The sequence below is a fragment of the Sprattus sprattus genome, assembly GCF_963457725.1.
Source record: "Sprattus sprattus genome assembly, chromosome: 3".
NCBI classification, from domain to species: Eukaryota; Metazoa; Chordata; class Actinopteri; order Clupeiformes; family Clupeidae; genus Sprattus; species Sprattus sprattus.
Window position 1 is genome coordinate 37367908 of NC_137922.1, and position 23705 is coordinate 37391612.

The 23705-nt window shown below is 41.9% G+C and overlaps 1 protein-coding gene across 1 annotated transcript; it reads left to right on the forward strand.

The window, feature by feature from the left end:
* Positions 1–7834: 7834 nt before the first annotated feature.
* On the forward strand, positions 7835–19844 carry slc17a7b (solute carrier family 17 member 7b; the record flags this gene model as incomplete). Its single annotated transcript, XM_080835218.1, has 13 exons — positions 7835–7896; positions 13638–13890; positions 14122–14240; positions 14413–14527; positions 14951–15038; positions 15313–15399; positions 15916–16049; positions 16702–16851; positions 17035–17167; positions 18511–18621; positions 18796–18923; positions 19264–19333; positions 19546–19844. The coding sequence occupies 13 exons, from the start codon at positions 7835–7837 to the stop codon at positions 19842–19844; spliced, it is 1749 nt and encodes a 582-aa protein (XP_080691344.1).
* Positions 19845–23705: the final 3861 nt, after the last annotated feature.

A 23705-nucleotide genomic window follows, 5' to 3' on the forward strand; every position in this document is an offset into this window, starting at 1 on the left:
TTTGCTGTTGCTTCAGTGCAGCATCTGAGCGTTGAGCTCTGGCCATCCCCACCCTCCTCCATGGTGGCACTGCAGGACTCTCTCAGTGGGACAGAAATTAAATGAAAGAAGAGAGATCTGGTTCTGTTTTTCTCTCTATTTGATGGCCAAAATCAGTCAGTGTCTTCCACATTTACAAAAAAAATGCTTTATTCCTAGAATATTTTTAGGTTTAAAATATTGTTAAATCATTGAGAACAAATTTGTCTAACACGAGTGTAGAAGAAAAAAAAGAAAAACCTTTTTAACGTGGTCCTATGCAGAACAAGCAGTACTGTGAGCCATTACTGTCATCCTCTAAGTCATCTCAGCCATTTGTCCTGGTTGAGTAGAACACAACTAACATTTATTTAAACTGCCTTTTGGTGTACGTGTGACACATTGTTCACAACTCAGATGATTTTATAGACCTTTTTTACATGTTGTAATTGTTTCTAAATGTATTTGATTGCATATCTCTAGTGGAGATCAAAGGTTTAAAAGCCAACTGTGTCAAAATACCAAGTGCTGAAAGAACAAACAGATAGAAGTGTACTGAACCCTACTGGACTGAAAGTGCTGAAAAGTGTTGCTGTAATGTGGCTGAATTGAATCTTTAAGAATGCACATTATACTTGTTTTCTGGACTTTATTCAGTAAGTCTTTTTTTTAATTATTTTAAAAACTAAGTAAAAAAGAGGCTTAAGTTGTAACATTTGTTGTTTTCAAATGCTATTCATGGGATCATGCATTGAGGACATCATGTACATATGTAAGTCTTCACATTTTGATAATTCATATGTATTTTTTTATTTTAAGCATTTCAATCGTGCAAGACATGCTGTGCCATACCATGCATTGATCCTAGGTGCCAATCCATACATTGGTCCTATGTGCCAATCCATACATTGGTCCTATGTGCCAAGCCATGCATTGGTCCTATGTGTCAAGCCATGCATTGGTCCTATGTGTCAAGCCATGCATTGGTCCTATGTGCCAAGCCATGCATTGGTCCTATGTGCCAAGCCATGCATTGGTCCTATGTGCCAAGCCATGCATTGGTCCTATGTGCCAAACCATGCATTGGTCCTTTTACCTCTGCATTGTTTCACAGTTGAGGGAACATAATCAGCAGTTTTTATCACAACTTTGAGCTCTTTATTTGCGTTGTCCCAACCAAGGAGGTCAGTCATTCTGATGTGATGCATGTCATGTACTGTATATGTAGTGGGATTGTACATAAGATCTCCAAGTGAGAAATTGGGACATTTTAGGCTTTCTGCCATAATTCCTCTCATCCAAGTGTCAGATGAGTCATTTGTGACACTCGGGTCATTTGATTCTTATCCTACTTTTTAATACTGTTGCGCATTGGTTACTTTATTGAGTTTACAATTCCCTTTTAAGCTGCGATCGAGGAAACCATTGAAAGGAAGAAGCTAGTGTGTGGAACTGGCAGTGGAAGCGAGGGAACAAGGTTGGCAAGCACACACAAGACCAGTTGAGATGGGTATTTGAGGCTTTGTAGCTAAATCAACCACAATGCTTTTGTTGGATTTTGGTTTTTAAGGCCGTCACTCAGAAGAGCTTCAGAGGAGTTGTCTGAGGCTGCTGAAAGAAGGGTGCCAGTGGTTATGGCTGAGGCACTCACATACTACAGGGGGGCATTGTGAATTCATCTGTATGACATGAAGCCTATCGTCGCATATGTTTGGATGCCTAAGGTGACCGGGGTTCGTACCCCATTTTATTCCCTTGCCTTAATCCAGGTTCGTAATCCTGGGGGATGCTCCCACCCCCAACCCTTACCCTGGGTTGGTACTCTAGAGGTGGCTGCTTGCTTCAGCGCTGGGGTTAATTGTTGCGCAAAATTTACTCAGTGCAGTTCATGCTACCAAAGGTTGCGCGTCTTGTCATGAGCCTGCTTGGCAGATAGAAAGCTGTTTCCCTAACAGAAAGTCTGAAGCTTGAAGTTCTTTTCAAACCTTTGCTTTGGTAGCACTGTTAAACTCAGCAGACATGCAGACTACATTTTAGTAATCTCATCACGTAAGATTCGTTTTTTAAAAACAATCACATAGTATTGCATGTTTTACTGTGGTAGAAAATACGTTAGCATTACATGGGAAATCCTATAGAGACCGCGCTTGGTATTAGCATCAATTAATTCACGTTAATGTTTTTGTATGAGCCTGACATTTGCTCTGCAGGTATATAACAGGTTCCCTAACAGAAAGTCTGAAGCTTGAAGTTCTTTTCAAACCTTTACTTGGGAAGCACTGTAAAACTGAGTAGACATGCAGAATATTTTAGTAACCTCATCTCGTAACATTCGTTGATAGAATGCAGGCTGCGAGGCTCGCGTAAGACCTTACGTAAAAAATTACGCAAATCTAGAAAAAGGGGCCGACGCACGCAAGACGTGAAAAGTCGCGCAAGGGGCTTGCGCGGCCTCTTGCGCTTGCGCTTGCGCTTACGTCTCTGAGCATAAATCAGCCTTTACTCCGGATAACCTGTGCCAAGTCATAGTATAATGAGATCTTCTGGAGGTGTTGTGGGCCTAATTAAACCGAACATTGACAAAGGAAGGTGACCACTTAACACCCCCAGTGAAATGCGCACAAAGGCATAATTTTTGTTGTTAAGTATCGGTATGTTTTTGTAGTGCACCCTGTTGTTCTAATACTTTGGCTAGGTTTTTGGGTATGAGTACTTGAATGTGACCAGAAAAGGTTTGGCCACTGAGAGGAGTCCCCAAACAAAACAAGAGGAATTTAACATATTTTCCTTTGTATAACTAAAAGAAAATATAAAATACTTTGATTTTTCATCACAAATTTTAGCTGGTTTATTCTGTTCTTTGTGTCTTGTCTTGGTCATTTCTTTGCTTTTCCAACTTGAGACAGGAGAGGTACCTATGACCTCAACTCCCCGCTGGTGTGAAAGGAATATCTTGGTTGTTCAGGGGTTGCTAAACATTGTACTGTGGACTGTGTGTTGTTGAAATGGTTTCCTATGGTGTCTTTTGGAACTAGACACCATAGATACTGTTAACGTAGCCTGCCAGAGGTTACTCTAGGTTATGACCCTCTAAAAACATTCTATGTCACTGTCAGTACTGTAATGTGAAGACATCATTTCACCAGCATGTTACTCTTTACACTCTCCCAGTACAGTTTGAGTTGTGCAGCCATACATTTCTGTCCTCTCCTCAGTATGCAGATCAGCTCATCTCACCCCTTTGAACCCAGCATTAGGGCCCCTGCTTAATCCATGTGTCTATTTATGTACGAAACAGGTTTGTTTGGAGCTAATGTATAATAAACTCCCTAGTCCTGAAACCCTTGTGCCTATATCTGATCTGTATATGATTTTTACTTACAATAAATTGGCGAAGAGGACTGGCTGGAAAGTGAATTAGCTAAGAGGACTCTCTGGAAAGTGAATGTGCGTGAGTTGGAGGTTGGCTTGGAACATGCTCTGTGGGAGTTGAGTGTCTGGGGACTGCTGTCGTCTTGGTTGCGGTCCCCACACTGGGAATAAGGGGTGCATGAGATTCAAACAGAGACAGAAAGGACGGAGGGTTAACGCTCTCCTACACACCTGAACAACAGCAGGGCAAGCTCAGGTGAAGGTAAGGGCACTTTGAGGGACATTTAACCTTTACAGAAATAACATTTATGTTGCCTTTACATGGCCATGTGTATGTATGTTTATGCATACCAAGACTATTTTAGTTATACCGTCTTGCTATAGTTCAATTGTGTGTGCATATGCACTTGACAATGTATTGAGGTTGTGCCTAATCAAGACGACTACACTTACAATGGAAATATGAAAACAAGTCACAAGTGACTATTAGAAATCTTCATTTCTGATATCTAATGTGGTTTACTTTTGTCTGATATGTAGATAATTTGATATGCATTGGGAACAGTAGAAGGACTATACACTTCCGTAAAGCTTTCCTGGGTCAATCAGTCACACCTTAAAGGTGTTCAATGAGTGTGTTTAAGTGTAATACACTTCGTATGATGGCACATTATCTTACATTATCTTTAAACCCCTTGATTTATTAACGGTGCGATTCCCTTTGATGTGTGTCTAATCCGCTTTCCATAAATAATAGGGGTGGGGGGGGGGGGGGGGGAATCGATTCTTCGATTTTTATCGATTCTCTCCTAAACGATTCTGTCTCGATTCAGAAAAGTTCATAATAGAATTTAGAATCGATAATCGGTTAAGAATCGAATCGTTGACCTTTGAATCGGAATCGGAATCGGAATCGAATCGAATCGTGAGGTGCCAACAGATTCCCACCCCTAATAAATTGTGTGAATTGATAACAATATTTCTTTTAGTGTGTTTGGAAATTCAGATCTAGGCTGGGGTACATTATGGCCATAAGGCATGCATGAATGCTGATAGTTTCTTGCCCACTAGAGGATACCATTTGCAGTGTTTTTGCACTAGGAGTTACTATTTGCTTTGTGCTTCTTAGTAAGATTGTTTTTTGCATTACTTTTAACACATATATGGTATTTCTCTAGACAGGCATTTCATTTTGGTGTGTGTGTTTGTGTTGTGGTGAAGTCTGTTGACTGGTGTGTTTTCTGCCTGCCCAGTATGCTTCCTGTGAGCCTGTTGGTGCTGGCTGCTGTGTGTATGACTGGGACACTGGGTCAGCTTCATGACCATAACCAAGACCTGTCAGTGAAACCAGAAGCCAAACCACCTCCTCCAGTCTCTTTCCACCCAGGTTATGGACAGGGTGAGACAACCGGAGCTCTATAGCAGCAGTGTGAAGCCACACGCAAACACACAAGCAAAAAGGAAAATGAAATATACTGAGTAATCTGATCTCTGTGATTCCTTAGAATAGTAAGTTATACTGGTTAATCCTGTTTTAGAGCAGTGTGATTCTTATATAAGTGTGTGTGTGTGTGTGTGTGTGTGTGTGTGTGAACAGCCAACAATGCAGGCAAAGACAACAACAAACTGGGCGTGTTCATTGCGGCTGCTCTGGGAACAGTAGCCCTGATGGGAGTGGTCTATTGTATCTACAGTCAGTTCTACACCAAACATCCCTACCTTCATACTGAGCTTCAAGAGGACCCAGGTACACACTCTCACACACCAAACATCCCTACCTTCATACTGAGCTTCAAGAGGACCCAGGTACACACTCTCACACACCAAACATCCCTACCTTCATACTGAGCTTCAAGAGGACCCAGGTACACACTCTCACACACCAAACACTTAATGTTCGTGTCTAGATAAAGGAAAACACTGGTAAACATGGACTGATGTTCTCTCAGTCAACTTAGAACTATTTAAATTAGACACATCTATCACCATCTGTATGTATCACCCGACTTTAAGAATGACACGCCCCTGAGACAAAGGTGTTTTGGCATAATCCAAGCTCTTATTGCATCATGTGCATTACGTGCACCCTAATCATCAAATTGAGTACATTTAAAGTGTGGAGGTAATTGGGAAAGGAGCACATTTAGCAAAAAATTATTGCATCGTTGTGAATGAATACATGTGATACAACCAACAGTGTGTCAGGGTATCACTTAAGCACAACTTAATAATAATAACGATGATAATGCATTTTATTTGTAACGCACTCTTCATTCAAAAGAATCTCAGTACATGTCATTATTACAACACCGATTATGGATATGCACTACTTGAGACTTTTTCACTATAAATATTACACTATACATTTTACACTATAAATTTGAGATTTCAATACCAGAATGAGAGCAATTCCAGTAATCCCATTTAGTATTTGTACTGTTGTGGATGCTATTTACTCTCCCAAGTACAAACCCTATCTGCTGATGCTGTGATAACCTGCCTGACAGATGGATGGGTCAGTGACAACAAACCTTGATCACAAAGAGAATGAGGGAATGAGTAAACTTCAGAAAAAGAGGAAAAGGAGAGGTGGAGGATTTGGAAATATGGTCACTTGGTGCATATGTTGTCACATGTGTTTTTACTATTGTAGTGCTTCATTGAACTCACATATGTTCCACTGATGATTCGTTCTCCTTCATCATTCTCTCTTCCTCTTCATCACTTTCTGGCTCTGTTGCTTCCCTTCAGATGCGACCCTGGACCTGCGAGAGCCCTACTCCTCCTCTGTGTTCCCTGGCTGCGTGAGCCACATGGAGAGAGGCCTGGGCAGAGGAGGGGGGAGCTGGAGAGAAAGGGGAAGGGGAAGGGAAAGAGGGAGGGAGGGCTACGGTGCCCTATCTGACACCCCCTCCATCATCACGCTCCCACCGGCGCTCTCTCCTCCTCCCTCAACCTCCACTTTCTCCTCGCTCTCCCTCCCTCCCCCTTCCCCGTTAAAGACCATCTCAGCACAGGACCTAGAGAAGAGCTTCCTCTGAGTCATCAGAGCTGTGGCCATCAGTAGATCTGTCATACACTACCTGTCAGTAACTTATTTTAACCAGCAAGATTTGGTGATAAATACCAGCTCTTAAGGAGAAGCACTTACTCAGCTTTACTACAACTCTAAGTGCTGTTGCTACCACTAATGTTGACTGTACAGAAGTTACATACTGACTTAGCAATTGCAGTGCCTTGCTGATTTGGCCTATCACTAGATACAGCAAATAGTGATTAAGTGGAGTTGTGTAGTGTTGCATAATATTCTGTTGTGGTGTTGTCCACTTCACAGAACATCTCCTTCTTATTTGGTCAGCAACCATGTCAGCTGACCACCAGATGGCGATATGATGTTGCTGTGAATTTCGAAGATGAACACGGAACGAGTAAGATGTATAAAGGGGTGTTCAGTAGTTTGTGGCAATGCTTATTTTCAAAAATAAATGTAGACTTTGTTACCCACAGCTATGCCATCAATCTGTCTTTGTGATTGTATGTTATGTTTAAAAACAAATTTAAGAAATGTTTTTCTAAAGTGTGTTCTAATCTGACTACGGTAAGTCAAAATGTAGACATGCAGTTATTGTACTTGCACTAGCAGGACCTGCATGTCAGCATATTCATTTGTCCATTATTTTTCTCGTCAAAGTTTTTTGGGACCTATAGTGCACCCCTTGAAGTATCCTCAGCGCGCGTGCGTGTGTGTTGCGAGGCGGGGTGGGGTGAGGGATAGGTACAGGAATAGATGTTAAGACTCAATGCTTTGCGAGCGGAAGTGACAGACCCGTGGACAGCGTAGATTTACTATCAGCGCCTATAAGCCGCTTTCAGGACCACGGTCAGCGACAACCCACCTCCAACACCACGCGATAATCTATCTATCCATCAATCAATCTATCTATCCTAATGCCCCATACGTGTCCGCGTATTCCTCATAACTTATTTCACCAAATTCATTATTCCTAATAACTTATTTGACCTATATAATTATGAACCAGGCTAATTATCAGTGTATTTATCAGTAAGCACAATAGTCAAAGTAACAGGACAACATTAAATCGCCTATACGGTTTCCTATTGCTTATTAATTTGCAAGTCCCTTCACATATCGTTCACTATCACGCACAGATAGGAGCCTAATTTATTCAACAAGAAAGTGAGCGGATGTGTGTATGAGTGGACAAGCAAAAGAGAGAAAGAGATAGAGGGGGGGTGGAAGGCAGCTCTGGACCAACATTTGTTTGTTGGGGAGCGGAACTGAAAGGAACAGCGCGCGGCTTAACTGTGTGCAAGTGTTCGCGAGGTGAAGGGCGGGGAGAGGGGGGGCAGAGCCGCGTGCGCGAGCAGGAATAGGAGTGCGCGCTGGACAGCAGCACACCGGTCGGAACCTGGACTTACAAGGATGGAGGTCCGACCAGATCGGGCTAAGGCAGTCGCGGCCAAGACACTCGGTACATTATACAGGTGAGGAAAATATGTTATTTTTCGTTTTCTTGAATTGTTGCGGATTATAAATCGTCCTCATCTTGTCAGTTTGTCCCGTGGAAGTTGGATGCGGCAGGTCTTTAAAGGTACTTCAGGTTAGCTCAATCACAGCGTCCTCCTGTCAACGGATACTTACCGTACAGTCTCAAGTCCGCCGCTTCAAGTTTTACTCGTTTGAATGCACAGGTTTGCATACTGATGAAACAAGTTTCAGTTTATTGGATTTCTCATTTGCTTAAGGAGAATGTCGGACGACAAAGACCTCTAGCGGAGATCAAGGTGCCGAAGGGCCCGGATTAGTGGACCTCAAGTGAGGTGACCCGACCAACAGCTGCCAACTATTAGCTATCATTGTGGTTAAGCCTTCACCCCTTTCTTCGAGTGGAAAATAAAGATACCATTAAAACAAACGTTTACTTGTATTGTTTATACAACAATAAAAATTGACCAATGATGCGCGCGTGGATCATTTAATTATTACCAGGAGATACGGTAATTAAGCTCCAGAGTGTGCGTTAAAACAATTGAACATTTATACATTTACATTATATATTCTTACAAGTCATTCTTATATTTTATTTTTCGTGTGTGAAGTTATTCATAGGCAAACCTGACAACTGCCCTAACTAGATTAAACGCACTTGAACGCTATTAATAACGACGTCTAGCATAGAACCGTGCATGGCGTCACTTAGCGTGCCAAGTTTGGATATCCCTCCGTTTCCGTCCAGTTATTTACCTCATTGTGGATTTTAAATTACACATGCTAGCGTCAATTACGCTATTGCTTTTGTTAAAGTTAATTTCAAGGTTCAAAAAGCGCAGTTATTTCAAAGTACAAACACGAAACACGAACACACAGACGAAAACATGACTTCAAAGAAAATGGGCTTGTTGAGTCTGTTACTTTCATTCAAAATAATGTCAAATTAAATAACAACACATTGTCTCTTATCTTCACGCTGTTCAGCTGTTCGATTTTTACCTTCAGCGATTTGAGCAAAATACTTATCAATTTAAATAATGAAAAACTGAACAAGTTAAACTGTAGGTTTGGCCTTTTCATGCATATCAATAGTATTTAATCTATTAACACTCTTCCGGTTAAATCAACAGCCCTAGCAGATTTTAATATACACCCACTAGCTTAGTTCAATGAGGGACCCTGTACGCAACCATTTAAGTTCATATCCATCTTGCCAGGGACTTGTAATTGTCTACTAGCGGAGTTCTTACCAGACAAATCTTTTAGTTGACGCTCTTGAATAGGTTTCAATAATTCTATTAGAACATAGCCTACCGATGCGATTTTTGCCCTGAAACAAGGCATTAATGATGCTAAGGTCTCATTCTGTAATCAAATTTTCTTTGATCAAAAGTATATCACACAATATGTATTGCACGTCCATATAATCTCTGCTTGTGTGTCAATCAATGTTTAAGATAATACAACAAAACTAATGGTTGGACAATATGACTAAAGAGGAACTCTATAGCCTACTGTTCTAAAACATTTTGTCTACCATACCAACTTGGAGGGGAAAGGACAATTTAATTAGCTATGGACTGACAATAACCATTTTAATTACTATACTGTAACAAAGGTCCTTTTTTGTCTAGGCTCCCTCCGCCAGAATGGACGGTATATAAATGTCAAACTCGGTCCTTCGCACCTCTTCTTTCCTCCCTCCCTCTTTTCTTCCTTTCTCTCACCCCATGCAGACTTTCTGACTTTCAGTTGGCTACTATGCATGTGGACTTCACGATTCCCCCCACCCTCGAGATTTGACGGAGTGTCTAAACACATAAATCCTCTCCAGAAATAGCTCTCGCCACCTCCCTGCTGTTGGTCATCGCAAATCCAAACCCTTCCACCAATCTCTCCCTCTCTGCGTTGTTGGTCGCTTCCTCGTCCCTGCACGACACCTCCCTACTCGCGCGGGATTACCGTAACTTTGAGGGTGTGGCTCCTGCTTAACCGTTATTTCCTCTCCGTGTGCACGTGTCAAAGGTAGTTTCCGTGAGAGATCAGTCGAATCGTCGTTTAATTGTAAGATGGTTCATAATATGTTTCATATAGCCTGTCAGTCACAGCTGCTTACTTATTCACAAAGACGTTCTCTTCAACATTGGCACTCCTATAAAGCCAATAAAGGCATTGTTTTGGCATGAACAGTGGGGAGTTACGGCTAGATTGGCGCAGTATACGAACACATTTACGTCAATATCTTTAGGGGTGGTCCCTTGGTTTAAAATGTGTGCGCCCCATTGGATTTAGGCTTTACATGCAATTGGCCCTGGGCCTGTGAAGTGGTTGTGCACGGAGGAGCGCGCCCGTGTGGGGGCGGATTTGTGATGCCATTTCAGTGTATACTCTGAAGTTATTATCTATTTATACACTTTAAAAAAACAAACCCTTTCAGAGTTTCAGCAAACACTTCAGCGTCATAGAGCACTCCATTCCCCACCTCTCTCTTCCCTTCCCTTCTCTCCTTTTCCCTCTCTCTTCTGTTCTGCATCTCTCTCCTCTTTAAGTTAAGTCTGTTCTGTGGCTCTCTCCTCTTTCAGTTCCTTCAGTTCTGTCAATATTCCCCAGTTTGCAGCGGTTCCTGGCATTTAAAAGACCCTTTGGAGGTTGGGATGTGTTAAGATAAGAGCGTACTACATTGGCGAGCTTTGTGGTTTGTGAGAAACAGGTCTATTGGGAAAGACATTGTTGGCATATGGTAACAGTGCCAAAAGGTTGCTGATGAAGAGACAAATCAACTCTAGAAGGTGATGGATTTGTGAGAAAGAAGGCTGTGGGAGGGGACAAGTAACAGAAATAGGAGTTGAGCCGATTAATAATTCATATACAGGGGAACATTATTATTTAATCAATTTAAAAAAAGCCAGCAGCAACCCCCACATTAACTGCTTTTGTACATCACTGTATTAACTGAGTGTATGTGTGCCCATGTCCCTCTGTGAGTGTGTGTGTGTATGTGTGTGTGTGTGTATGTGTGTGTGTGTGTGTGCGTGCGTGTGCGTACGCGTGTGTGTGAATATCTGAATGTGTGTGTGTGTGTGTGTGTGTGTGTTTAGTGCATGTAATGCAGAATTCCATCTTTTTCTTCAACATTATGTGTATGTGGACCCATAATCATCATGTGTGGTGTTGCGTAGTCTGTATTTGGCCATAGACTACAGTTTTGGGTTATAATTCATCTTTGAAATGATCACAGCAGTTGTAGCACTATAACGCAGACTATGAAACAGAAATCCTTCAGCATTAAACCTTCACCTTCAGTTCTAAAATGGCTTGATTGCACCAGTTTGGCAAAGGCTTTAATTTGAGGCTTTCAACAGAAAAAATAAGTGGTAGAATTTGCAGAATCATTGTGCTGATGTGGGGGTAGCATCACGTGTATATGAAGAAGTTACTGCAGGATTGTCCATACCCTTCACATGTTTACATTAGGATTTTGTTAAATAGGGAATATATAGTTTTTCTCTTTTATTGAAATATGTGTTTATGTACAACAGTGATGATTTGTGCCTGTCTGTTAGGACATATTCAGCATGATACTGTATGTCCATATAGCTTTTAAAACATGCTGTGTTGATAATGACATGTTAGAACAGTCTTTTCAACATCTGGATCGAATAGTGATAGAGACAAAGAGTTGACCAATGTCTCTCGGAATACCTCTCTCAATTGTAATCACATTTACATGTGGATATATTTATCAGTTTCATGGAGGGAGCCAGAGTAACACCCCAGCATGGAGTGGGGAGGTGTATAGTAATGCAAGCTTATTTTGTTCTATACTTCCCTCTTTACTTGATCAAATAATTTAAAATCATAACGATTAGGTTTTAACTGGCTTTCAGTGTTTGTAACTGTTTATTAAGAACCACTGCGTTATCAGAGAGCTGGTATGTAGTTTATTGCTTATGTTCACCATCTGTTTAAATCAATGCCTAGCATTTAAGTCACGTATACTACAGAGAACTCGACTATAATAAAGAGCTCTTTAGATAAATCCACTGTATCATCTTTCAAATGAAATAGTGTTTTCCCAGTGAAGAAGGTTTTTCCAGGCATTTATGGTGAAATTGATGGCACATTGTTAAAATGAAATACAGCAGGATGAAGCAATATAATTTCAAGGCCAAAACATAAACCAGTTAAACAGACACCTGGTTGGTGTTTCTGCATGAGTTGTGGAGTGGTCAGGGGCAAGCATTAAGTTATACAGTGCCTCTGTGTGATTGTTCTCGGGGGAAGGGGGTGCGTGAGATATTAAATACTGAGGGTTGTGTGGGGCTTAAATTAGTTGTTTGGTCAGTGGTTGAGATTAATGATGCATATGTTTGAGGTTGTTGGTGTTGAGGTTTTCCTGTGTAGTAGGTGTGAGGGTTCTGATGTGTTTGTGAGGATTGTGGTGATGAGGTGGGTGGTTTGGTGTGATTGTGTGGGTGTTGTTGTGGGTCTGTTTTTCTAGTTATGTCTGAGTTTTTCTTGTTTGTATTGTTTGGATAAGAAGTATCTGTGAGTCTGAATGTCTGCGACACGGTTGTTGAGGGTTAAGGTATATTTGTGAGGCTCTGAGTCTTGGAGTGTGTTGAGGCCCGCTGGCCTCATGTCTAATGCATGGCTCTGGCTGGCTGACAGGCCGATACATATTTGATGGCTCCCAGACGGGCTTCTGGCAGGGAGAGTTTGTCTGGATATTCAGTGAGCCACGGAGCAGGAGTCAGAGGGGCCAAGGAAAAATGGAGAGAAGAAAAGAAAGAAGAAATAAAAGGTTTGAGGTTGGATGTCGACAGGAAGAGAGACTCTAGAAAGTCTGCTAGACAGATGCAAAAAAAATTGACAGAGAAGGCGAGAAGAGTCAAGGATAGCAGATATTGACAGAGACAATGGGGGGAAGAGAAGATGGAGAATGTGAGTCTGATAAGCCAGCAGAAGTTGGGAAGGGGTCCTGAGGTAAACCTTAACAATCTGATCAGGCATGCAGAGCACTCATCAGCTGCAGGGTTCATCCCCCCGCAGTGCAGCTCTCGAAAACACAGCACGGCATCCACTCCCATACTCTAAAAATACCCCCTATACACACGCCGGCTAACCGCCATTACTGATGCTCAACCACTCACTCACCGTACACATCAAAGAGCTTCATCCACCCGCCAAGATACAGCCCAATAGTACCCCCCCCCCCCCCCCCCCCCAAAAAAAACAAAAGTGGATGGTTGGTTTTTCTGAGGTTGTTTGACATTTAATAAAATGCAATTCTTTGTGTAAGTGAAAAATGTGAAAACTGTTGTTGTCAAGTCTTTTCTATGAGTCACGAATCATACTTGGCCTCAGGTTTGAATGGATTCCTGGCGTCAAAGTTTTTTTTAATCGTTATCGTTGCTGTTTTACTATAGTAGTTCATTGTATCACTCCCTTGGTTTACTCACCTTTATCATTTTTCAATACGTCAACTGTGGGTTGTCCGGGTCAAGGCTCCTCTAAAACTGTAACCCTTCCTACACTTCTTAACTGCACCAGTGATGATTCACGTAAAAACGACTTCACTGCTCTTTAGAAAGGCAATTGTATTCCTGTCTGATGTCTTCCCCAGTGACTGTTCAAAGAACGTTCAGATTTAAGCATACAACACATGCTCGCAACAGTGAACTATACTAACCCCTCTCCCCCAACCCTCTCCTCTCGTGCCCTCTCTCATCAGGATCCTTGAGAAGAGGCAGGAGAATGGCGAGACCATCGAGCTGTCGGCAGAGGGGCGGGCGGAGCTGGTGGAGGAGAAGGAGCTACCGGTGGTGGACTGCACGTGCTTCGGCCTGCCGCGGCGCTACATCATCGCCATCCTGTGCGGCCTGGGCTTCTGCATCTCTTTCGGCATCCGCTGCAACCTCGGGGTGGCCATCGTCAGCATGGTCAACAACCACACCATCTACAAGGGGGACAAGCCATATAACGTGGTGAGGGAGAGAGGACGGTTCTTTTGTGCAAGCACTATAGCACCATTATCTACTCCGTGTTTAATGTGTAGTGCTGTCGGCAATGTGGTAGCGCTGTTTTTGTTATGCCAAAGTCGTCAAAACAGAGATTTGTGAAACCGAATCCCAAGTAATAGACAGATACAGATAGCGGTCATACATGGCTCATTCTCCTTATGGCCTTCCTCACACTCTCATTCTCTCTCCCCTCAGAAAGCCCAGTTTAACTGGGACCCAGAGACTGTGGGCATGATCCACGGCTCATTCTTCTGGGGTTATATCGTCACACAAATCCCAGGCGGATTTATTTGTCAGAAATTTGCTGCCAACAGGTGAGGATTCGTTCTTTCTTATTTCATCCACTCTTCAAATTGCTCTGTCATGTTCCACCTTTCCTATCCATCTATTTGCACTTATTTTTACTCTATCTCTACTTCCCTCTACTTGTATGTTTCTCTGACTAATATATTTATTTCTTGGTCCGCACCTTCTCCCTCTCTGTAGGGTGTTCGGCTTTGCCGTAGTTTCCACCTCCATTCTGAACATGCTGATTCCCTCGGCAGCGCGCGTCCACTTTGGCTGTGTCATCATAGTTAGGATATTCCAGGGCCTTGTTGAGGTACAAACCCAACTGCGCTCACCTGACATGGGGAGGAAATATGATATGAGAGATGATCGGCTGGATGCAAAGGGGGAAGTGTGTGCGAGTGACACAGAGAAAAAGAGACGCGAGGGCAGGCTTAGGTGTACAGCAGAGCTGTTGTTTTTTTATCGGCCATATGGTCACCCTCCTGCTTCATACCTAGGTCTTTGCGTGTGCCTGTGTGCAGTGCAATGCTGAATTACTGATGATGTGGTAGCCTGTATTAAACAAGGGCAGATTGTGGACTATGATCCCTTAAAATGAACTATGTGTGGTATATCTGCTCAGTAGGACATAGTATCTATTAACTGCATGCCAATATCGTGTGCTAAGTGTTTGGGCGCTCCTCGTACTTTACCTTGTGTGCATTGATAGAAGTTTCCTGCTCTATCATTCCAGGGAGTGTCTTACCCAGCGTGTCATGGTATCTGGGCTAAATGGGCTCCTCCCCTCGAGAGAAGCAGACTGGCAACAACAGCATTTTGCGGTAATTCTGCTGTTTGATGTAGATGTCTGTTCACTGATGCCATTACCTCTATGAATGTCCTGTTTTGATAACTGCTACCTCACATCTTAAAATAGACCTGCTGACATAATTTGTAAAGCCAGGATGCTATGGCTCTTGAAACTACATTTCTAGTTCTGAACCTTGTGACCAGTTTTGTTAACTTTATACTTTTATTTCTAAGCTTAAATGGTTTGTGTGTCTGATGCAAATGTGTGTGTGTGTGTGTGTGTGTGTGTGTGTGTGTGTGCCTCAGGTTCCTACGCTGGTGCGGTGGTGGCGATGCCGTTGGCTGGTATCCTGGTGCAGTACGCTGGCTGGCCCTCAGTGTTCTATGTGTATGGTGAGTCAAATCCACTCTCTCTGAGAGGATTAATGAGTCATATGAAGAAACGTTCTGTTAACACTCTCATTCAGAATTGAGAGGTTAATATCCATAGCCAAAGCGATACCACTCCACGTAGCATTCTAGGAATGGGCAGCTAGTTAACAACCACTTTATTTGATTCTTTGTATCTCCAAAAAGTGCTGTGGCTAGAGTATTTCCTGATATGTGCTTGACAAAAGTTAACTGATTTTTAAATACTACACACAAAATAAGCATTATTTAGCATACAGGGCGGCTTATTAAGAGAGAACACCTTAAATTTACACCATTTCATGAGTGATGGCCTACCAACTTACTCGACTTAGGTAGGCTTAAGCCTGTCAACACATCCCCATTGTCCATTCATTGTTTTCCTCCTTTTAGTCCTAATCCTATCTTTATCCTTTTTACCTGGTACCTTCACAACACCCCTCCCCCTATTCGTCCTCTCAAACCTCTTGTACACCTGCCTACTCTACCTGTGCTTTTCAGGGACCTTTGGGATCATGTGGTACATCTTCTGGATCATGGTGTCCTATGAGAGTCCTGCTGCTCATCCCACCATTACCACTGAGGAGAGGGTGTACATTGAAGAGGCCATTGGAAACTCTGGTCTTTCCATATCGGTAAGTCATTCTGCAAACCCTACACCACATGTCCACCATTTACAGCATTGACATTCTTTTTTGGCAAATTTAAGCACTCTATTATTTCTATATTGAAAAAGTCTCCTATTAGCACAAACTCCAAATCCACATACAATAACTTGAATTCAGATATATGAAAAACATAAATATTCCATACTTTTCTTCATTTTTCTGTCTTTCTTTCTGTTCAGACACTACAGTTTTTACATAAAAAGCTGTAATGTCAAGTGCCGACTATCTGTGGCCTGCATCTATAGCATTGTAGACCTGTGGTGGCAGTTTTGATGAATTTAAACATTTACAAAACCCTCTCCTGGCAATAAATTACGTATGGATTCTATACATCTATAATTAAATTATGTAATTTGAGAGGGTGGGTGAAAGTTTTTTGGGTAGAATTAAGTTATGTAATTTGATAAGTTGTTTAGCCTATAATTATTTGTATCACTGAGTGTAATATTGATTTAGCTTGTTTTGGGAGAATGCTGTATCTCGAATTAAGAATAATCTTTCATTTATTTGCCACATACTTTTGTAAAATTGTGTGAGTAGGTTTGTACTAATATCTGTGATACTAAGCACTGTGCGCCTGAGCTGAGTGTGTTTACCTCTTGTCCTCTCCCCCTTGCAGAAGTTTAAGACCCCCTGGAAACACTTCTTCACGTCCATGCCAGTGTATGCCATCATTGTGGCCAACTTCTGCAGGAGTTGGACCTTCTACCTACTGCTCATCAGTCAGCCTGCATACTTTGAAGAAGTGTTTGGCTTCGAGATCAGCAAGGTGAGACACACTAAACCACACAAAATCATGCTAAGCAATGCAATATAATATATGGCCACCTCTTTTTCTCATATGCTCGTACGAACGCCAGTGGTGGAAAAATCATGTCTGAAATAAAGAGCAGATTGTGAGAAGTAATAGTGCTGCTTTGTGGTATTGTAACTCAGTCACCTGTACCGATAGGTTGGAATGATCTCAGCCCTCCCTCACCTGGTCATGACCATCATCGTCCCCATAGGAGGCCAGCTGGCCGACTACCTACGGACCAACAACATCATGACCACCACCAACGTCCGCAAACTCATGAACTGTGGAGGTGAGAGAAAGACATAGATAGAACATTGACAACAAACATTTAGAACAAAAAAGAAGAGGAGAATGAGTCATTAGAGAAAAAAAAAGCTGTTTTAGCAGAAGTAAGTTTGCAGCTGGCACTTATGTGAAGGTGTCTCAGCATAACTTGAAAGTGAGACTGATAATGGAGAGATCTATCAAACCGGTTTGTCTGTGTACGTGAGCAAGAGAGAGAGTGCTCTTAGAAAACACAATTCATAAAAGCAAAGGGCCGGATGACAGAGAATAGCTCTGTCTCTCATCTGTTTTTTTCCTTTTTCAGGAAGCCAAGCTATTTATAGTCAGCTGTCAGGGTTTGGATGCAAACTAAAGTGTAAATTCACACCCACTCACGGTCAAATACAAATAAATGCTAAAGAGTGGGCAAGGGGCATAAACCCGTGTGAATGATGAGTCTTGATCAGCAAATTCAAATGAGACTCACACTCACAGGTTGGGGCTGGGGGAGGTAAGCCACCCAGCATCCGCCTTGTAACCATTACTTTAGTTTACTTAGTAACTTAGTAAATGACTCGTTTAACTTGACTGTCGTGAACCGTTCGCTTGATCTTTCATTAGGATCTCCGGTGAGTAATTCCACTGACCGTTTGATTTAGCTAATTTAACCTCCTGTTTAAACTCATTCAGAACCTGCTTGCATGTAAGGTTCTGGATGAGTTTAAACAGTCATTGGAGTGGTCCAGCGGTGGACCACGTGTCCTCTCCAAAAGTGAGCCATGTCCATTCTCGTTAACATCATGTTGAAGTGATATTAACAATTTAACAATCTAGCGTCACTGGTGTAGCCGCAAAAATACAACTAAGCTAGTCAAGGACCGGTTTAAGTTTTGCTTGGAGGGGAGTTTGTGTGCAAGCTAATCTTCCCTATAGGTTGCTAGCATATGTAACATTACACTTACCGGACGAATTGGATGTCCTCGAACACAAAGCCTTAACTGTTACTACGCTGGTCTGGTTGTTGCTGCAAATTCAATGAAGACAGTCTGCCACATGCTGCACCTATATTTTGGTACAAGGGGATGGGTCTACCACATTAGTATACGTACCTGACGGCACAAAAAACATATTATATGGTGGAATTGCATTTTAAACCTTTATTTGCCAATGTGTTACTGTACATATGTACGAATATGATAATATGGATGAAATGCACATACCTCCCATTTAAGATGCTTCCAACCAGCGCCACACACTATAAGATATGGTTAATTGTGGCCTTGAATGACCCAACAACTGCCATCATGGAAGGGACAAATTCAAAACCCTCTCTTAAAACCCCTCTTTTATTTGCTCTCTGTTCTTCAGGCTTCGGGCTGGAGGCCACCTTTCTATTAGTGGTGGGGTTCTCTCACACCAGAGGGGTGGCAATATCCTTCCTAGTTTTGGCCGTAGGCTTCAGTGGATTTGCAATATCAGGTATGATAGCATCTAGACATTTTTTTGTACAAAATACAACATATTCACCAGGATAATTGTGGGTGATTGTTTTGGCACTAAGCCACATATCCTGATATTTCATTACATTTCATAATACTTTGTTCAGCTCAACAAAATCCTCTTCATGCTGATAATATGTATGTGTGTATTCAGGGTTTAATGTTAACCATCTGGATATCGCTCCACGGTATGCCAGTATTCTCATGGGCATCTCGAACGGTGTTGGCACGTTGTCAGGCATGGTCTGCCCACTCATTGTGGGCGCTATGACGAAGAACAAGGTGAGGGACGGAACAGTCAATACATCAAATTATTTTTTTTTCAATTCTGTGAACACGTTTGAAGCCTTTTTGATCGTTCTGAAGTGAAAGTTCTGTGATCAACCGTCACATCGCTGTCTTAATGAGATGAAACGCTTGTATGCCAAGCCATAATGGGACTGTAAGATGCCATCTGAACCCAGAGCTTCTCTTTCTCAGCCTTTTGTAGTCACATATAGTCTTTCTTCAATCTCCTCAGACTGCTGTATCTCAACAATTTCTTCTCTTGTTCATTAAAGTAGACACTCTTCTTGTTTCATCCTTTCTTCCTACTTCCTATCTCTCTAACTTCAATTCTCAGACGCGAGAGGAATGGCAGTATGTTTTCCTCATCGCTTCTCTTGTGCACTATGGTGGTGTTATCTTCTATGGTGTGTATCTCCCACTGTCTTTATATTCTATTGACCTTTCTTTCCCTGTGGGGAAGCCTGTTTTATTTGTTGTTTTTCTCATGTCATATCTATAGTCAGATCTTTCATCTATGGCGTTTCACTTGTATGCCCAGTTTCTGCCAAAGATGAAGTCTTATCAGGAATGTAATCAGACAGAGGTGTTACCTACTTAACCTTTGTCTGATTCTCAGGAATATTTGCCTCTGGAGAGAAGCAAGCGTGGGCAGAACCTGAGGACATGTGTGACGAGAAGGTGGGAATCCTGGCAGAAGACGAGTTAGCTGACGAGACGGAAGAACTGTACAGGACATCAGGAGGAGGAGGCTACGGGGCCATGAACCAACCAGACAACACGAATGGTGATGGGGGCGGGGGCGGCGGGGGTGGCGGGGGCTGGGTTTCCGACTGGGACAAGAAGGAAGAGTACGTCCAGCCAGCAGGAACCAACAGCTACCTCTACGGAGGAGAGGATGACAGAGAACTGACGTAGAGAGAACGATAGAAGCAAAGAGAGGGGGGAAACGGAGGGATAAGGGGTGGGGTTCAGAATTGAAGTATATGAAAGGACTGAAATGGAAGAAAGAAGGGAAGAGTGGGGCTGAACAGATTAAAGAAGGAGGAATATGAGAATGAGTGAAGCCAAAGATTACATAAAACAAAAGATAGAGAAGATACCATAGAAGAAAAAGGATTGTGTGTTTGGAAGTGTCTCTGTGTGTGTTTCCGTGTTTATGAGGGTGTCTTGTGATTTAAAGTGTGACGGAGCATCTCACTGCGATGCTCCAGACAGCTAGCCCACCCAGTAACCCAATTTCATTCTGATGTCACCATGTGTCACCTTGTTAAGTAACTCTGGCCAGCTCACATTTAGTTGGAGTCCTTTTATTATGTACCCTAACCACTGTTGCAAGCCTCAATTGATAGGAGAAATGAATTGGTCAGAAAGAGGATTAGGAATATTCCTGACTAGGAAGAAAGACGTGTATTTCTCTTGTGCCAATACAATACTCAGTGTGGCTTGAATGTGGCATCGGGCCCTCCTAAAGTGTAGAATAACTAAAACTCACCCTTCTTAATATACAATGCATGCTACACTATACTATATCAGCACATAGATTTATTTCCTGTACTGAAATTAAATTAGACATTTTTAGCTAGACATACAGTGCCTAGTGAAGAATTTCTAATTTGATAGATTATTGTATTGATTCTGTATATTACGTTTTTATGTTTTGCAGTGCAATAGCATCTCGAACACCAGCTTAGATCAGAGCTTGAATGTCTTGTTTGTTTATTTGAAATTCATTTGCATTATTTTGTCACATATATGTATCCATCGGCCTATCAAGAGAATAACAGCAGGGCCTACTGATGGAGAGAGCAATGAAAGGAAGAGTGTGGGTCAACGTTCATTTTAGCTATGGCTAGTTATTACTGTCCCATCACCGACTCTATCACACATAGAACAGGTTATTAGCTGATTCTGTCTGATCCAATCAAGAGTCTTAATTTAATGACTGACACCATGTATATCCGCAAAGACTTCAGGGGGTGGTCTGTTAGTGAAACTTAATACCTCTTATCCAGAGAGCCCATTCTTTCCTTTCATCTCTCTCTTCATTACCCCCTCTTCCTGTCACATGACTCCCTCCCTCTTTTATTTGGTTCGTCAACAATCTGTTCAGCTCAGAACATTTGAATCTCTCTCCTGAGTAGGTGTCTGGTGCTTTGGGTCTTTTAAAAGAGTGTGTGTGTGTGTGTGTGTGGGTGTGTGTGTGAGTGTTTGTCTGTGGGTGTGCAACTTGTTTGAATTTACTGAGAGAATACGCACCAAACCACACAAACCCATGTATCTTATCAAATAAAAATTAGCAATAAATGCCCTCCTGGATTCTGCACCTACCAGCACTAACCACACTTAACTCTTGGTGTTGCTACAACACCAGGGCCAAAGCTGAGCACCATTTCAATTCTGAATATATAGAGAGAACCATCACTGGTCAGGTAACACGTATCCAGGATTTGCTCACAGTATGCGGTAAGCCTTCCTCATTGTGTCCAGGAGGGGGAGCAGTAGAGTCTTCAGCCACTTACTCTATGTGTGCTTTCTTTTGTTTCTCTGTACGTTTTATTATCAGGTTTTATTATTCAAATGTTTCTTCTTTACTGTAACATGTAAAAATGTATATGTACAAAACATGTACATGTGAAAATGAAATGTGTAAAATAAGAGAAGAGATATTTATTATGAATAATTCTATTATTTATTATTACAAATACTGAACCTAATGACCGCTGTCATGATTTGAATATTATTTATTTTGTCTTTTCATCCTTTGCAAGTTTGTATACTTGTAGATGGTGTGTACATTGGTAACACACTTCCAATGTTTCAAAATAAAATCCTTACTCTTACTCGTTCTCTCCCTCCCCATCTCTTACCTCCATCATTTTTAGGGCTAAGGACTAATGGAGGTTTGACCCTTTTGTTCCTGATCTTCAGGGTCAAGTTACTTTTAGATTCTCCGCTTTTTCATCTCATTTATTGATCCGCTGAAAGAGATACTCCCACTGAGAGAAGGGAGAAGGTTATCCTGGTGTGGTGTAGCACAGCCGCTGCACTGTTACAACACTCACACACACACACACACACACACACACACACAAACACACACACACACACACACACACACACACAAACACACACACACACATACACACACACACACACACACACACACACTCAATCACACACACTCTCTCACACACACACACACACATGCTCTCACACACACACACACACACACAAACTCTCTCTTACACACACAAACTCTCTCTCACACACACACACACACACACACAAACTCTCTCACACACACACTCACACACTCTCACACACACATGCTGTCTCACACACACACACACACACACACACACACACACACACACACACACACACACACACACACACTCTTATTACACAAAACTCACTGAATATTTGATAATGCCATTGGCTAGGGACTGTTCTGCACATTGTAGAGAGCAAAAAACAGAATCAGTCAGGATTGGCCTTTGGTTTTGTCTTCATTTTTAGGAGGCTCAGCCTCTACATTCCTTTCCTCGATGCAGAACTGAACTGTTGATGTTGTGTGAGTGGAGCTCCCTCTGTTGGCTAAAACATCAAACTCCAAATCCCACATCCTTGTACACAAACAGAGGACAACTTCAGGCCCACCTCCCATCCATATGCTGTGCTCACAAAAACTGGCATGCATAACAGAGCTATGATTAAAGTAAAGTATTATTTAAACGACTAAAAATACAACTGTAGACCTACCCCGCTACTCCTGGAAAGGCTTTCAGTTTTACACCTGGGCTTCCATGCTGCATGTTTGAACTCAAACTTGGCACTCCTGATTAGAAGAGCACACCTAACGAAGTGAATCAACAACACTTCAAATCACAGTGATCTCAGTCAGATGACATTGCTACAGAGATACACAAGCTTGGTTTGCATCCAACTCATTTGCATATTTGAAGTGCATTCGGTAAAAGAAAATGCAAGTCAGAGCGCATTTCTATCTGCTGTGCTATGCAAATAAAAATGCACACTGCTAATCAAAGGAGGAGTTGTGAACAGCTTAGGCTTGTCAGAACAACTTTAACCAACAAATGTGATATAATGCAGATTAAACTGTTTTCTGTCAACCATAGTCACATTATACCCTATGCGAATTGGGAGTTAATCCACTTCAAACCAGCAATTACATTTCTTATTAGACTGTAAGTGTTTCCACTCAGGAATTACTATTCGAATGGCAAAAATCTAAATGAAAAAGTTGGATGGAAACCCTGCTACAGTGCTGAGGGACCCCAGAAGCAGGATTGAGAACCTGTTTGATTATTGAACAGTCATACATACCAATTAGAGTCCATCTCCCTCTGGTGGTTAGAGAGTGAAAGTCACAAGGCTGAGGGAACACAAAAGACAATATGCACAACATTGTAAACTATAAACCACACAAACAAAGCTCCATGCTAAATAAAATGTAACTAGCAATTTAACCTGTATTTCTGTTTTTTTTTTTTTTTTAAATGTAACACAACCCCCTTGTAGGAAATATCAACTTGAATGATGAATGAAGTTAATTCTAAGAATTTAATCTGACAAAAAAAATGTATGTGGGAGAAGCTACGTGCAAATAAAGCAGTTATCGAAAAATATCAATTTTAATACACTGGTGACATTAATGGAGGTAGGAACTTTCATTCAAATTTGAGTTTTAAATGCTGAATATACCCACATGATCACAACATGGAGGCACATCCTTCATTCCACTCTTGCCCACCT